Source organism: Platalea leucorodia (assembly GCF_965183815.1).
Source record: "Platalea leucorodia genome assembly, chromosome: 1".
In the NCBI taxonomy this organism is placed as follows: Eukaryota; Metazoa; Chordata; class Aves; order Pelecaniformes; family Threskiornithidae; genus Platalea; species Platalea leucorodia.
Genome location: NC_138823.1, coordinates 107,001,023 through 107,015,861, shown reverse-complemented (window position 1 = coordinate 107,015,861; position 14,839 = coordinate 107,001,023). Strand labels below are relative to the sequence as shown.

Here is a 14,839-nt window from a genome sequence, read left to right as displayed (position 1 = left end):
ACAGCTTCCTGAGGAGGGGACGTGGAGAGGGAGGTGCTGAGCTCTTCTCCCTGGTACCCAGTGCCAGGACATTGTGTGGCAATGGCTCAAAGCTGCACCCATCAGAGGAGGTTTGGACTTGACCTGAGGAAACATTTCTTTCCCGAGAGGGTGGTCAAACCCTGGAACAGGCTTCCTGGAGTGGTCGTCAATGCCTCGTGCCTGTCAGTGTTTAAGAGGCATTTGGAAAATGACCTTAATACCATGCTTTAACTTTTGGTCAGCCCTGAAGCGTTCAGGCAATTGGACTTGATGACCATTGTAGGTCCCTTCCAACTGAAAAAAAAATTCTATGCTATTCTGTTCTAAAGTGTCTTCAAAACACATGTAAAATGACTATCATGAATCTCAGGATTTTGAGTAGTGCCTAGGCATGTAATTGCTACTGAAATAAGTGGAAATAAAGTGCTAAGGTGCTTTTGAAAAGTCCCACTCAGTTCCTCTGTGCAGCTTTATGTATCTAAAGAGGCTAAGCCCACAGGGAGCATTGAACTGTTTCCATATCAATATCTGTGGCTGCTCAAGGAGCTTATGATTCACTGGGACAGAGTCTCTGCTCTTTTTGCACACCCCACTGTACCATAATGCTGGAAAGACCAAGGGAGGCACTACACCTGCAGAGGTTAGTTCGTGATGAGGTTCCCTGCTGGTTTCAGCCTTCATGTCCACAAATGGGATGTTCCACTCCTATTTTCACTGAGGAGCTCAGCCTGATCAGCAGTCTCAGAGCACTCCTGTTTGACTTGCCTATACACAAAACTCAGATACAGGAAGAGTAGGTTATGGAAATTTGAATCAGATTTGCATTTTAATGGGGTTTCATCCATAAACAACTCATAAGCTGGGCCTAAGTCTTCTAAATCATTTAGGAAATACAGTTTAATTTCCTTTTTTATTTTTTCCTTTGTTTTGCCCATTCCTTTAATCTTTCTTCTCATTTATTCTTTCCACATGGCTCTAAATATAAGAAAGCATTTTCATCTTTGTGTCCCTCTCTTCATTTCTTCTTCTTCTTTTTACCCTCCTTTTACTCCCCACCACCATTTGTATTCTCCTTCTGGCTCTTCCATCCAATTCTCCAAATGGTCATCCCACCATTAGTTGTCAGAGTAGAGTGCTGAGCTCCATTTACCAGGCCCTACTGCCTATTACGTACTTCTTTGTGGAATCACCCTCTGCACCAAAAAATATCAGACTAGGTGCAAGAGCAAGGAGAAGGCCTAATACTGTTCCGAAGGAAAGACTGCACCTAGCTCCTAACTGCTTGGACACTTTTGCAAGATTTTTGACTTCACAAAATAGAATTATATATCCAATTCATTATAATATGTTAGGGAAGCACATGAGCTAAGGGCTGGTTCAGCATCCAAGTTCCCTTCAGGTAAACTGTTTGGTGACATCATCAGAGTGGGAAATGAAGAAATGAATAGAGCAGCAACTGAAGAAGTGCAGTCTCTCAAATTAGACCAGAACACCAAGGGAAAAAGGTGTCCCTTTATGTCCCTGTATGTATGTCATTCCTTGGTAAACTGAAAAATAATTCCAGTTTTGTCCTCTTCCAGATGAGGCCTCCTCAAACTCCCATGTCTCTGAAGTGAATTCGTACATTTGAACTGGAATGAAAGGGCTGAAATTTGAACAAAACACTGTGCTGTTTTTGTTTTCCCCACTTTTGTTGGTTTTGGAAGCAAAAATATTAAGAATTAATATTTCACAAAAGGGAATGCAGTAAAAACATTAAATCGTTTCCTATGTGGGTTTTGTATTTTTGGAACAAATTTAGAAAGGGAGATGAAGTTATCTCCTAAAATGAGATCAACAAAAGAATCTTTCAAGCCATAAAGCAGTGGGAGGTTTGATACAATATATATGGAGGCGCATACTAATATTGCTAGAATTGTGTGCCATCTTGTATCACACAGCAAAAGAGAGGAAGGTGTGTAAACATAGACCAAACAGTTGGATCCAGCCTTATGGAGTTATTGCTCCAAAATATCAGGTAGACAATGCTGAGAAGGAAGATGGTCATACCAAGGAATGTAATTTTAGTGAAGGAATGGTTCATAATGACTAGGTGTGAGTGCAGGACACAGTGCGTGTCATTCCTTGAAAGATGCAAGAAGCCTTCAAGGTAGCACTCATGCCAGAGCTTGAGTGTTTCATGTCCAGGTTACAGATACACCAAGACCAAGGTAATGTCATCACTGCAGCTGGTCTACCGAGCTCCACATGCTTACATTAATTTTAGACTCTTTTCTGTCTGATCTCTGCATAGTTATGTCCTCCCTATTCTGTATAACATCCTGCCACCACTTCATAAAAAGCTAAATCTGCAGGACATAAGAGAAACCATGGCTAACAGTGAGAACAACTTGCAAATCTCCTAATTTTTATCTTGAGAACATTTGGCAAGGAACTAGAGGAAACGGCAAGTAAAGGCTTTGCAGGAAAGGGGAAGGTTATTTTCTAAGAGGTTTGTAGGAAAAGATCATGGAAGGTAGGCATAAAGATGATGCAGCTACTGACAGCACTGGTGGACTGTGAGATGCCACGAAAAGGATACACTAGAAAGTGAAGGCAAGCATGGCGAGGAGGGCAAAGCACAAGTTGGAAGCCAAGAGTTTTTGAAGGGGTCCAGTGAAATGATGTCAATTTTGCTCAGACCCACCAAAAAGCTTCTCGTGCAGGTTCAGGCTGCGCAGTGTTGTTTGCATCACTGCCTCACTGGGAGGGGCGATATTATGTCCCACTGACACAGCAGGACAGTGCAAACATTGCAACACTATGTCAAGACATCACTCTCCGCTCTGTGCTATATAAAGAACTGGCTTGCCGAGCTCTGCAAGGTACAGTATGGCTGACCTGGTGGGTTTGCTCACCAAGCCACAAGGCCACTAGTTTGAAAACCAGCTACTAATATTCAAAATGAGGTAAGGGTTGGTCTAGCCTCTTCTATGTTTATAAAGGACTGAGAACTTTTTTTTTTCCTTGCCCAGCCACAAATATCTCAAAATAGTTTTTGTTTAGTTTTCAAAATATTCCTGTTGGAACCTCTCCTGGGAGTTTAGGAAATAAATAGCTTATCCTGGACAGACTATTTATTTCCAGGATGTTTACTCGTGCAATCCATGTGATTGTAAAGTGCCTCCATTTCTCAAGCTCTCTTTCAGTTCCTTAGGGGCACATAATTTAAACCTAGCAACTTTCCCCATATACTGACAGACTGTTATTCCTAAATATTGAACTGGTAGCTCCAATTCTCTATTCATAGTGCAATTATTAATGCAGGAAGAGAGGGTGGTTTATGATTAGGTTTGAAAAGCCCAGACTCCCTGGAACCACAAGTTCAAATCCCAGCAAGATCAGCCCTTCGCCCCTCTGTCTGCACTAGATGCACTCTATAACCTCAGGTCACCTGCATAAAGCCCTGAAATTAGGTCTGTCTGATCAGCTTAGATTTTAAAGGTCCACAGGTCATGCTTTGTCAAAAGGGGCTACCCCAATATTTGTGCACATGCTCCCTCATGCCTGTGCCTGCTCTACAGTGTGGTAATAGCAGCTGTTCGCTGCCACCCACCACAGAGCTGACTTGCAATTCAGCAGGGCTGATGCAGTTCAGCTGCTTTTCTCTGTTGACAAAAATTATGGTCCTCCACCTGAACCATACCATTTCAAACCAATGTAATTCTCATCTAAGAGCTGATATTTTGAAACCCCTTACTTCAAGATAAAATGCTAGCATTTCCACAGTTGTTAGCTGCAAACACCATGAAATTCAGACTGCCGTAAAATAATCTTCAGTTTCTTCTCACTACCTATTTTCCTAAAAGAAGAGCTTTTTCAGAGCAGATTTAACATTTGTTTTCTCATTTATATTTTGGGCAAGAGAAGCAGTGAGAAAGTAAAATCAGGGTGGGAACAGATATACTCCACCAACATACATATACCCACCAACATACATCCATCTTGTGACAGATCCTGAACATACCTTAAGCAGCCATGTGAAGCCAATTAACCGCTAGATGTATTTTTGTGATTGAAATAGGCTGCAAGCAGCAGAGACTAAACAGCAATAAACATAGCACATAGATAAGCTGGCTAGCCTATTTTCCTACGATTAATTCATCCTAGATTTCTATTCAGTAGTTTATTCAGTTAGCAGTACTGCTGAAACTCCTAAAAAATACTATATGTGTGATTTAGGGAGTCTCTGCAGCAAAGGATGTTGGGAGGCTAGCAGGGCTATAAGAAGTGAAGTAGCAGCTGAAGCCAGATCATCTGAGAGGCAGAAGAAGATACCAGAGGGAACTTGGTAAGTCTGGTAAGGCTATTTTATTTTGCCAAAGTTGCTACAAGATACATTCTCCATGGTAGACTGATATTCTTAAATGGTTTATCTTTGTTGTTTTTAGACTTCTCCCCTTCTTTATCTATAATGGTGTTTTCATAACAACTGAACAGAAAAAGGTTGCTCTTTGTATATATGTATCTCTAAAGCAAAGAAAATTGTGACAGAAAAAAAATTTTGTGGTTTTTCTCAGAAGCTTTGGTTAAAAACATTCTTTAAAGATTAATGTTAAATTAAAAATATCTTCTAATGGACCATCTAAACTTTAATGAGTAAGGGGAAGGCATCAAAATATGTAGCTGAGGATGGGCTTGTGAGGGGGTGGTAGTTGCGGACTCCTTATGCCCTCTCTAAGCTTAATCATGCAAGCTTACTGACAGTAAGCTTCTATGATAAAGACTAAGGGACGTCAATCTGGCTGAACAGTAAAGGAAAAAGGCAGTGTCTGTAGGCTGATTGCTGTGTACAATGTGTCACACAAGCTAGCACTGTTAAGGAGTGAGAGGAGAAACAAGTATCCAAATAAAAGTGATAATGGGGTTTTCTTTCCTCCCCCTCTTTCTAAGGAAGAAAAAAAAATAGAACCACAAAACACTTGACTTTCTGTATCGAAGAGTCAGTGCTCTGCCTCTTGCCTCCTGTTCTTTAGAAACACAAAGTGGATGTGAAACTCTGCTAAACTCGGACCCTACACAGGTGCAAAACATTGACAAGGAATGGAGAACTGATGGCTTTTACTTTAGTAAACATATCTCCCTGTCCTCCTGTGCCCCCTTTCATCTTGTTGCCCCCAGCCCCTACCAAGGCCTTTGATATAAAGGACTTAGAATATGGGCTCTTAAAACATATTGCCTCCTTGATGAGCTTCATGCAATCAACCTGTGTGAAATATCTCAACTGCTTCATGAAAGCAAAGAGTTCAACAGTTACTAGAGGTACTTAGCTGCTCATCTAATTAAGATATTTATCTTAAATATATCCAGTTTAAGATGTATTTATCTTGGGTTTCTCCATGTGTAAGAAGTAAAGTTCTTTTTTGTTGGGGGTTGGCAAATGGGTAGGGGAAACTCTACTAACAAAACCAACCTTGCCATTGTGGTAAATTCAGTTGTAAACAGACTTGCACTGAACATAGTTGTTTTAGGATCAAAGTTTAGGGTCAGCAGAAGAAGTAAGCCAAATGTCAAGTAAGTAGAAGGGAATGAGAGGTTTGTGAGCCCCCTTTTTAAGAAAATAAGAGAAACAAAATGGCAATTGGAGTAAGAGGTGCTTGCTTGAATCCAGAACTTCTCTGCGCATCTCTCTAGAGCACTCGAATTTTTGCTGCACTATGGTAATCTCTCTGGCATGGAACAGTTTTCATCCACCTACCCAGTGTTAGCAGCTGCAACCCCTAAAGTATATTATTTGTATACTCCGAAGGAGAAAATGGTCTTAATGATGTTGCAGTTAATGAGATATCTTTAAAAAAAAAAAATTCTAGCAAATGTGGAGCTCCACATGCAGAGGGCTGGGACAGGAGTAAATGTTGTACGTGTGACAAGCTGTCTTCTAATGTTCTGTTTTCAACATGGCTCTTCCAAACCCTTGAAGAACACTCATCTATACAAAGGATGAATTCCATGTAAAGACAGAATGCAGACATGAAAATAGGAACACCTTGGATTTGTTTTTGCAGCAGCTGAACACCTTACATGGCATCTCTCACTATGTGAGCATTAACACAATTTTCTCTTCTTACTTTCTTAAGGCAATAAACCTGTCTTCAAGATGTCAGAGGAAGAAGATTCTTTTCTGAATGTTAAAAGATCTCTGAAAAAGAGAATGGTGAAACACAGCACTCCAGTAGACTCAGTGCTTTCAAGAACAATGCCATCTCTTACAGATCTGACAAATCAGTCAATCAAGGACCAAGATGCCAGTAAGAGAGTTCATGGATCTCCAGTGCCAAAATCAAATCTAAGTAGATCATTAGCTCAAGTATCATCAGTACGTGTTGAAGCATACATCCCTCATGTGTCCCAGAAAAGGCTTTCAACAACATTTGACTCACAAGAATTAAACAAAGAGATAAGCCAAAGCTCTCGGGTTGCATTTTCCAGAAGGAGGCTTTCCACAGTGCTGGCCTCTGATGAATCAAATGAACAGCCAAGTGATAAGGTTGTCTCAAATGTGGAAACTCAAGCTCCCACCAAAGCATCTGAGGAGGCTGCAGTAACTCCCAAGAGTGGACCTTCATGGCTTCTTACTGGAATACCAGGGATAAAAGATCTCCCAATAGTAAAAACCAGAAAGAAGAAAACTGATAAAGCTCTTGTGGTAATTGCTTTCCCTTAGTTATGAAATAGCTACGCTATGCAATTTCCTGCCAATGCTGAATATATACAGATCTTACTATAATATGGGAATATTTTAGTTACAGAACATCTCCACAACTTTACCAGTGAGAGCATATATTTATGAATTGGGTCATAACCTGCTAGACTCTGTGGTATCATTCCTAATCACAGGCTGGATGGGATGCAGTCTTTCCAAACCAGTACTTGCTTCAGCTTGTGAACTTGTATGACTACTTGTGTACACTAGTGCAAATGTACATTTTTTTTTAATATATCTTTCCTTAGGAGAAACTTAAGAATGGGAAGAAATCAGTGATTTAAATTCGCAAGTTTCTTAACGTTGGCAAGTTAACTAAAACTGGAGAAACAAATAATCTACTTCTTCCCTTGTTTAATCTAAATCATAGTGGTTTAAAAAAGAATGCCAGTCAGTGCAAATGGGGTCTTGTGTACAGTCCTTCAATTAGCGCAGGGTTTCCTGGGGAAAGCTTAGATTAATAGACCTTATGCAGGTCTTCATTCTTCTGTTCTGTGGAGCACAAGAACTCAATTTCCTAGTACTTAGCTTATTGGCAAGAGCCCTGTGGAAAGCCTGTAGAAAGGATAGGGATGCAGCAGAGTTAAACTCTGAAGGCTGTCATGTCAGTGTGAAGCCATCAAGTTCTAGTTTCGTTTTTTTTCCTGTACCATATTGTTCATGGGTGTGTTGGAAACTCAGGAAAACTTGCCCACTCTGAGAGTAAAGGCTTCTTAGCTTAAAACAAATGGAAAACTTCAGCCACAACCCAGTTGAGTTCATAATGCCTTTGTGTATGTTCTTTTGGTTTTTGTTTTTGGTTTTTTTTTTTTTAAGCAGGTCACATCTGAATGGATTAGGTTGACTAAATAATATTTTCTTTCCTATAACAGAGAAAGAAACAAGGAGAATGGGTGCTTCGTCAACTTAAAAACATTGAAGAAGCAACTGAACATGAACTGACAATTGAAGAAGCTTGACTGAAATACCTATGGCATTAGTGCTATCACATCCTTCCTGTGGGAATAGCCGGCTTCAATAAATCACACACCTGACTATGGGGCCTGTTAGACTTCCTCTTTCCTTCCAAAATGTTCTTTCTTTGTTGTTTGTTTGTGATTCTTTTTGCCTCTTAAATCTAGGAGGAGTCAGGTACAAATTAAGAAGTGCCCCTACATGAGAGCCAGTGTCAATTTATAATGACTGAAGGCCTGGAACAAAGAAGAGAGGAAGAACTTTGTGTAAGAATCATTCTTCATCCTGCCACAGCTCTTCCTGACAATACTCTTTTGTGTACTGTTCAAATCTTCTGGGTTGCTGATGTTCCTTAAGTGACAAAGTCCTAGGGGCCAGAGAGAATGCAATCCTGGTTAGCCAAAGGAGAATCTCCTCATCTAAAGAGTAATCAAAACTGATGCAATCAGGAATGTTTTTGCTGCTAGCTGGGGAGATGAGGAAATAGTGAGAGGCACCAAGGAGGGAAGCCAGCCTCTAGAGATTACTAATTAATGACAGTTTGTTTTGAAGTTTTGGTTCAAAATGAGTTTGCCCCAGCCCTGGATTGTAAATGCACCTCACTGTCTCATTGGAGTTCTTTAATGCTCAGCTGCGTGCTTTTGAGGGGGTATGGGTTTTCTGTTTTTTCTCTGGAGCTGCTGCATGGGGGGAAGAAGGGTGTCTCTCTGACAGCTGTATTGGCAAAACAGCAATTTAGCTCACAGTAGCTCTTTCTGAAACACCAGTCAAGAAGTGATGCAAAAAGCATAATACTGATGTTAGTTCCTACTGCTGTCTGTTACTTAACGTTTAGGCAGAGTTAAACGCTTCTAAGTGACCTATGGGGTGTCAGCAGCAGGGACCCGGAACAGATTTACCATGTGCACACAGATATCCCTGCACTTGTGTAGCTCTAGAACATGCACTTCCCTGGCTATGCTGGTTTTGCAGCCCAGTCTCAGGCACTACCTAGTTACCCCAAAGGGGAGAGGTCCTGTTCAAAAGAAGCTGTAAATTAAGGATGGAGGCAAGGGAAGCTTTTGCATTTCCTTCTCGCACACTGAAACTTGTAATATCTCATGTCCAAGATGGCAGAGAAGCAGAAGTATGGCCCAAGCCAATGTTATGGGACAGGCTAGCCAGCAGCAGCTGTGTTATGCTCAAAAATGCACGAGTGGAGTTGTGGTTTTACAACCTTTCTCAGGATTTAAAAGGAATTAGAATGGTTTTGCTAATGATTCCTGAAGTGAAACACTTCAGAGTTTCTCAGGAGAACAGCCTTGTCCTCAGACCTGGCTTTCTCTGGTAGCCAGGCAGTAGGGTGATGTTGCCCCTCAGGTCACCAGCCAAGGCACGCTCACTTGGTTTGATGTTTAGTTAATGTTCTGGTATTTGTTTGTGTGTGTTACCCAGGCTGCTTGTCTGGCCTCCACAGGTTCCTCTGGCAACCAGGAAGCTCCTGGCTGATGTAGATCCCAAGCTGATTTTGAGATAAAATAGGCATGGTTGCAGATGTGCTGTTATTCCCCTTGGGCTTGCAGGCATTTCATCAGCATCTGTGATTTGTGCCAGGGGCTGAACTAAGATCAGGCAAGTGCAAGGTTAGCGTAAAACCATCCTCTACCCCTGGGACAAGCACAGATTAGTCTGGCCACATGACCCAATGCTTAATCCAAATGACCCAGTTCTGTCTCTTGTTTATTTGTACCTTCCCAGATAGCCAGTTCCACTTGTTCCTTCTTCAGGCTTCTCATCCTCATCTCAGAAAGTCTTGTTACTGCTTCTGCTTTTCTCTCTCCTGATCACCTCTCAAAGTCACTCTTGGCTCCTGCCTGAGCCCATCCAGTTCCTTGGTCTTCAAATGTCTACATCAAATGTCTTCTCCTATCTGACTTCTAGTGGCTTCCTTCCTTATAAGACATTGAAGTCTTCTGTCTTCCATGCCTGCTCTTCACTGCTGGATTCCTTGCCCATCGGATACCTGATGTCAATCTTCTGCCAAAACTCAGACTCAGCTGTCATACCCCTAAGTGCCTTTGTCTACTTAGGTTGGTTCCCCCTTCTATGATGCTAGGCCAAGTGGAAAGGTCAGTAAAGGCCCATTGGACCAAGCTCCAGCCCTTAGCTGGCCAGGGATGTAGTTGCTGGGAAAGTCCTTCTCAGGCCCTGCTTCAGGCTACATCAAATGCAAGAGGAATCCGGGGAATATGGCTGCTTAACATCTAAGAAGTCTTTGGGTTTGTGCCAACTGCAGTGCAAAACTTTCTAAGATTCCAAACACAGTAAATGATGGGAAAGTTTTCCAGAAAACAAGGCTGCCACCCTGCCAAGTTCATGGAACTAGTTGATGTCAAAAAAATCCCAGAGACTTTCCTCAGTGGAGGGAAACAAATTGGCTAGAGTGGTAACACAGAATTGACTTTGTGTCTTTGCAAGTCCTGAAGCTATATCAGGCAGACAGATGCACAAAACTAAGGGCTTTCAGGATTTTGGAAACCACTTCTATTTCCTCTCTTTGGAATGTTTAAAAAGAAATACAAAAGACTGTATAGCATTTATCACAGTAATTTACGTCCTCATGAATTTACAAAAGTCACAATATTGCTCTGATAGCCTTTCACGAGCCTTTCAATTAATAGAATCAATTGGTGCTTCAGGGATTTTCTGAAATGTGTCTGATACTCTGTATCAACAGTATTATTGTTAATTACAGGTTAGAATACCAAGGGACTTCAAATAGATCTATATAGTACTAAAGTATACGTTATCCCCTAGTGAATGATGTTCCCAAAGAAAGGCTCGTCTCTAATTTTTAAAAGCCAGGATGTTAGGGAATATGAAATTACATATATCAAACTACACATGCAAAAACTACATTGCTGTTATTGCACTTCACATATAGTTATATCCACTGGGGCAAAATGAAAAGAACCACTGGTATTTCTTTTGTTTTCAGGGTTTGCACTTTCATTTATTTCTCCAGTAGACTCTCAAGTCTACTGGAGTTTAATGTTTAAGTTTAATGATACAGCTAGTTTTCTGTTCTAATATACACATATACTTTGAAAAGAACGGGCTTTGAGAGAGGCACTAGTAGTATGCAGTTTCAATGCTGTTTAATGTTCATCCCCTAGTGGCAACAATGGCGAATTACTGTTTGGCTAGCAACTCTTCATGTGCGAAGTTCCTTTATCCATATTTATATTGCAATATCATCACAGTGTAAAAAAAAAACTTGAAAGGAAACCATAGAGCCCAACACCTCCAAAAAATAGGCCTCTCTAATTATTAGTAACCTTAAGTATGGATTGCAGGTGCTGAGGCTGGAAAAGATTAGGGACTACAGACACCAGATTCTTATGAGAAGGTAACTCCCAAGGCATCACGTTTTGTAAGATAAAAAGCCCTTCTTCCGCATGGATGAATGTGAATCAGAGTTGCAACAGGTTCTTGAGCCTTGCTCTTGTCCTGGCTTTCAAATGCAACAACACTGAACATGTTTCTAAGTTCAGAACAGCCTTCCCATTGAGGGTGCTCTTTTAGGGCAGTATTTTTCCTTTAGGAGCTAAGCTATGACCTTGACCTAGGGAACTGTTTTCAGTACACTTGTCTCTGAACGGATATTGCACAATCTACCTGCTGATGGTGACTAAGCATGATGTTGGATGGGAAGAACAAAAACACTACCAAGAACAGAGGGAAGAGACAGAAATGTCTTCACCCTGGATTTATGGGCTCAGTCTTGTTCCCGCTGAAGCAATGGTAACACTCCTGTTGACAGAGCTAGAAGTGCTCTGCCCAGCTGCAGTGCTTCTGTAGGAGGCCAGATTGAAGAGAAAAATGTTTAGCACACATATTTAACATATTTCAGATTTAAATAACAGAGAACTGGTAACTAAGTTACTTCTTTGCTGATCATAGCTGAACAATTTTAGGACAACTAGGAAACAAAACCCTGAGTAATAAATCGCACAGCAGTGTCACTGACCAGACTACAGAGTCTGGTGTATTTTGTGCTATAAGACACACAAGCACAGAAGTCTCCCTTAGCTCCATCTGTCATTGCAGTCCACAATGCTCATTAGCATAGCTCACTCCTCAACACTTCTGACTTATTAGAAAAAAATGAACAAACATAGTGAAGTTTTGACTGACCCTAGCAGTACTTAGAAAAGTTGGACCAGTTGAAGCTATTGGGTAACATTTTCAAATGTTATTAAAAACTAGACCTAGGCACAGATCCTAGAACCCCACCTAGGATGTAGCCCCCCCCCCCCCCCCGCCGAAAACCTCAGATCTGCTGCTCAGTCCTTGTACTGCTGTGTAGGTACCTAAAGTCCCTATACGCTGAAATTTTGTTTGATAGTGCAGTCAGCCCCAGTGGGCATGCACACCCTGTAGAGCTTGACAGCAGCTCCTGGTTGCCAGCTTCCTGGGTCTGCCCATGCACATGATCTCACAGTACTTTATGTCAGTCCCACCCCTCCACCATGAAATGGGACGTGTGGGCAGGAGATGCGTAGCAGACACCAGTCAGACAGGAGGTATATCTACCTGCCTTTAGTTTCAGGAGCCCACAGGATAAAACTCTGGGAAGTGAGAGACTGCATTTCAAATCCCCTTCCCATCTGAGACAGGACCTTGAAACCAAGCGTCCAAGGTCACAAGGCTGTAATCACCATCTCTAGACGTAGTGTGGAGTCAGGGCTTTTCAGTGTTACCTGTCAAAGTTGTTCTACTTTGCCTAAGTATTCATTAAAAAAGAAGATTGAACTTGCATCACAGGTCAGTGACTCACTGTCTAGCATCTGTGGTATTTTATTTCTTTGGGGTTTTGTGGGTTTTTTTTTTCTGTTTTAGTTCATTTTTATTGAAGAAATGGAAAGAAGAAGGGGGAAAAACATCCTTCATTACACCCAGGGAGCGAAAAAAGAAAGAAAGAAAGAAAGAAATCATATCTTTTCTCCTTCTTACTGTTGCTGCTGTTTTGATCCCTTCTGTTGTCCTCCATTTCATCCTTTTGGCCTTTCCTAGCTCTTCTGTCCTGTCCTAAGGCTTCTCCTTTCAGCTCTTCATGTCACTGCAGGTTTGTCCCCTGTAGTGACCATCTTCACTGGCAGATACCATAAGCCTCCTAAAGCTTACATCTTACATCTTCTCCTAAAGAGGCGAAGCCAGCAATGAAAGGGGAAAAGAAATCTCTCATACCTCTAGGACAGGAAAACAAAGGTTCTCTTCTTAGAAATGGAATAATCCAACTTTGTAGTATGAAAAGGTGATGTGAATTCAGATATAGGAATGAAATAAGGGCAGCACTGCCGACAAATTTACTGGGAGAGGAACTGGATCCAAAAAAGCACTTACAAGATGCCTAGGTAAAATGGGCTTCGAAGTATACTTCCCAGCCAAGAGAACACCAAGCAATTCATTGCATCATATAGCATGCAATTAAATCGAATTGGTGCTGCGCGAGAGTATTCATACAAAGCAGATGGGTGCTCTAGTTGCTTCTCTCTAAGAAAAAAAAAAACCACACAAAAACCCAAAACCTGCACAAACTATAGCTCAACAACAGCAACAGGCTTTGCCATCATGGGAGGGAAGCCATTACAATTAGACGGAAGGCTTACAATTGCAATTGAAAACTTTTAATTACAACACATATGCTAATGTGGATACGTGTTATAATTGTAACTGTGCTAGAAGGAAGAAAGAAGGGGCGGAACTGGAATGGTGGAGAAAGAAGTGCTGTTTGGCATCCCCTGACTAGCTGAGAAAAAGTCTACTGAGACCGTAGGATTGGAAATTATGCTACAAAAGTTATGATACAAGCATACGAATCAATAGTGTATCCTGACCCTGACTAGTATATTCAGTAGCAGGTGGAGGTTTTTGTCCACAACTGGGTGATGATAAAAACTGATTAAAGTAAACAAAACACAGAGCAAAGCCCTTACATGAGACCAGCAAAATGAAAAGACTGTTATGACTACATTTGGAGAAGAGATAAATAAATAAGGCAAGCCAAAGCACAGTAGTGGACTCATTACACCTAAAAGGTCAATTGGCCATTCCAGTTTCTCAGAATTCAAAATCAGTGGAGTTAAAGGAAAATAGGACTTGAACTGATTGTTTTAAAAGGTGTATTTTTTTACATATACTTAATAAGTCTGCAGAACATGTTTTCACTAGATAGATATCTTTGAGAAAATTATCAAATCAGAGGGGGGAAAAAGTGCTATATATGGAAATGTAGAAAATGACATTAAAAAGAAGGTGGTGTTGGGGGGGTGTTTATTTTTGTCATGTTGACCATGTCATGGTCAACCAGTCACTGATCGTACAGCAGCAACAACAAAAGTAAAATTGAAGTCTTACTTTTATAGTTACACATATATGCATTTCTACAACAGCTCAATTAATCAGATTTCCTGAAAGAAAAGCTTTTGAAACATCTAATAATTTTTCTCCATGTCTGTCTTAGTTTTTACAACTGACCCATCATCACCAAGCTGTGGGTCACTAGAGAGTTTATGCTTTTCCATGTGGCTTTGCTACAGAAGGCAAAGTTGTGGTGATGTATTGAATACAGTCAAACTCCTATTTGTAAAGAGAGGCACTTTGCTTTCATCTGTAATGAAGTGCCTTGATAATCTAATCTTGGCTTTCCACTTTGTTTCATTATACATTAATTATATTGATTTTTTTTTAATCCAGTAACCCTGTGTGATCTCCGTGTTTGATGGCAGAGATTATTTATACAGTAGGTCAGGCAAATATTCATGTGACATTCAATCTTATCTCCAGTGTGATTTTGATATAATAACAGGTTGGATTAACCCCTTCACATCTCTATTTGCAAAATGTGCTCTCCTTCAAGGAGACTTAAAACTGCTGACAAGTAGAGTTAGCAGCTTTGGTGTTCTCTAAAATGCTTGCTGAGGTTTATTTGCCCAAGAGTAGGTGCCACACAGGGTGACCTGCCTGCACTAGGGTGTTGTGTCTCACAGTTACTTTGTCTTCATGCTGTTCTCCTACCTGTTCCCCCAGAAAGCAAGCCCTGCCCCCCTCACACCAAAGGGCTCAAGGTTCCCAAGCAGA

The 14,839-nt window shown here is 41.1% G+C and overlaps 1 protein-coding gene across 1 annotated transcript; it reads left to right on the top strand.

The window, feature by feature from the left end:
• Positions 1–6,157: 6,157 nt before the first annotated feature.
• On the top strand, positions 6,158–7,722 carry CCDC201 (coiled-coil domain containing 201; the record flags this gene model as incomplete). The annotated part of the gene is made up of 2 exons (XM_082309935.1): positions 6,158–6,706; positions 7,636–7,722. 2 exons carry the CDS (start codon positions 6,158–6,160, stop codon positions 7,720–7,722), a joined length of 636 nt encoding a protein of 211 aa, XP_082166061.1.
• Between the last annotated feature and the right edge of the window lie 7,117 nt (positions 7,723–14,839).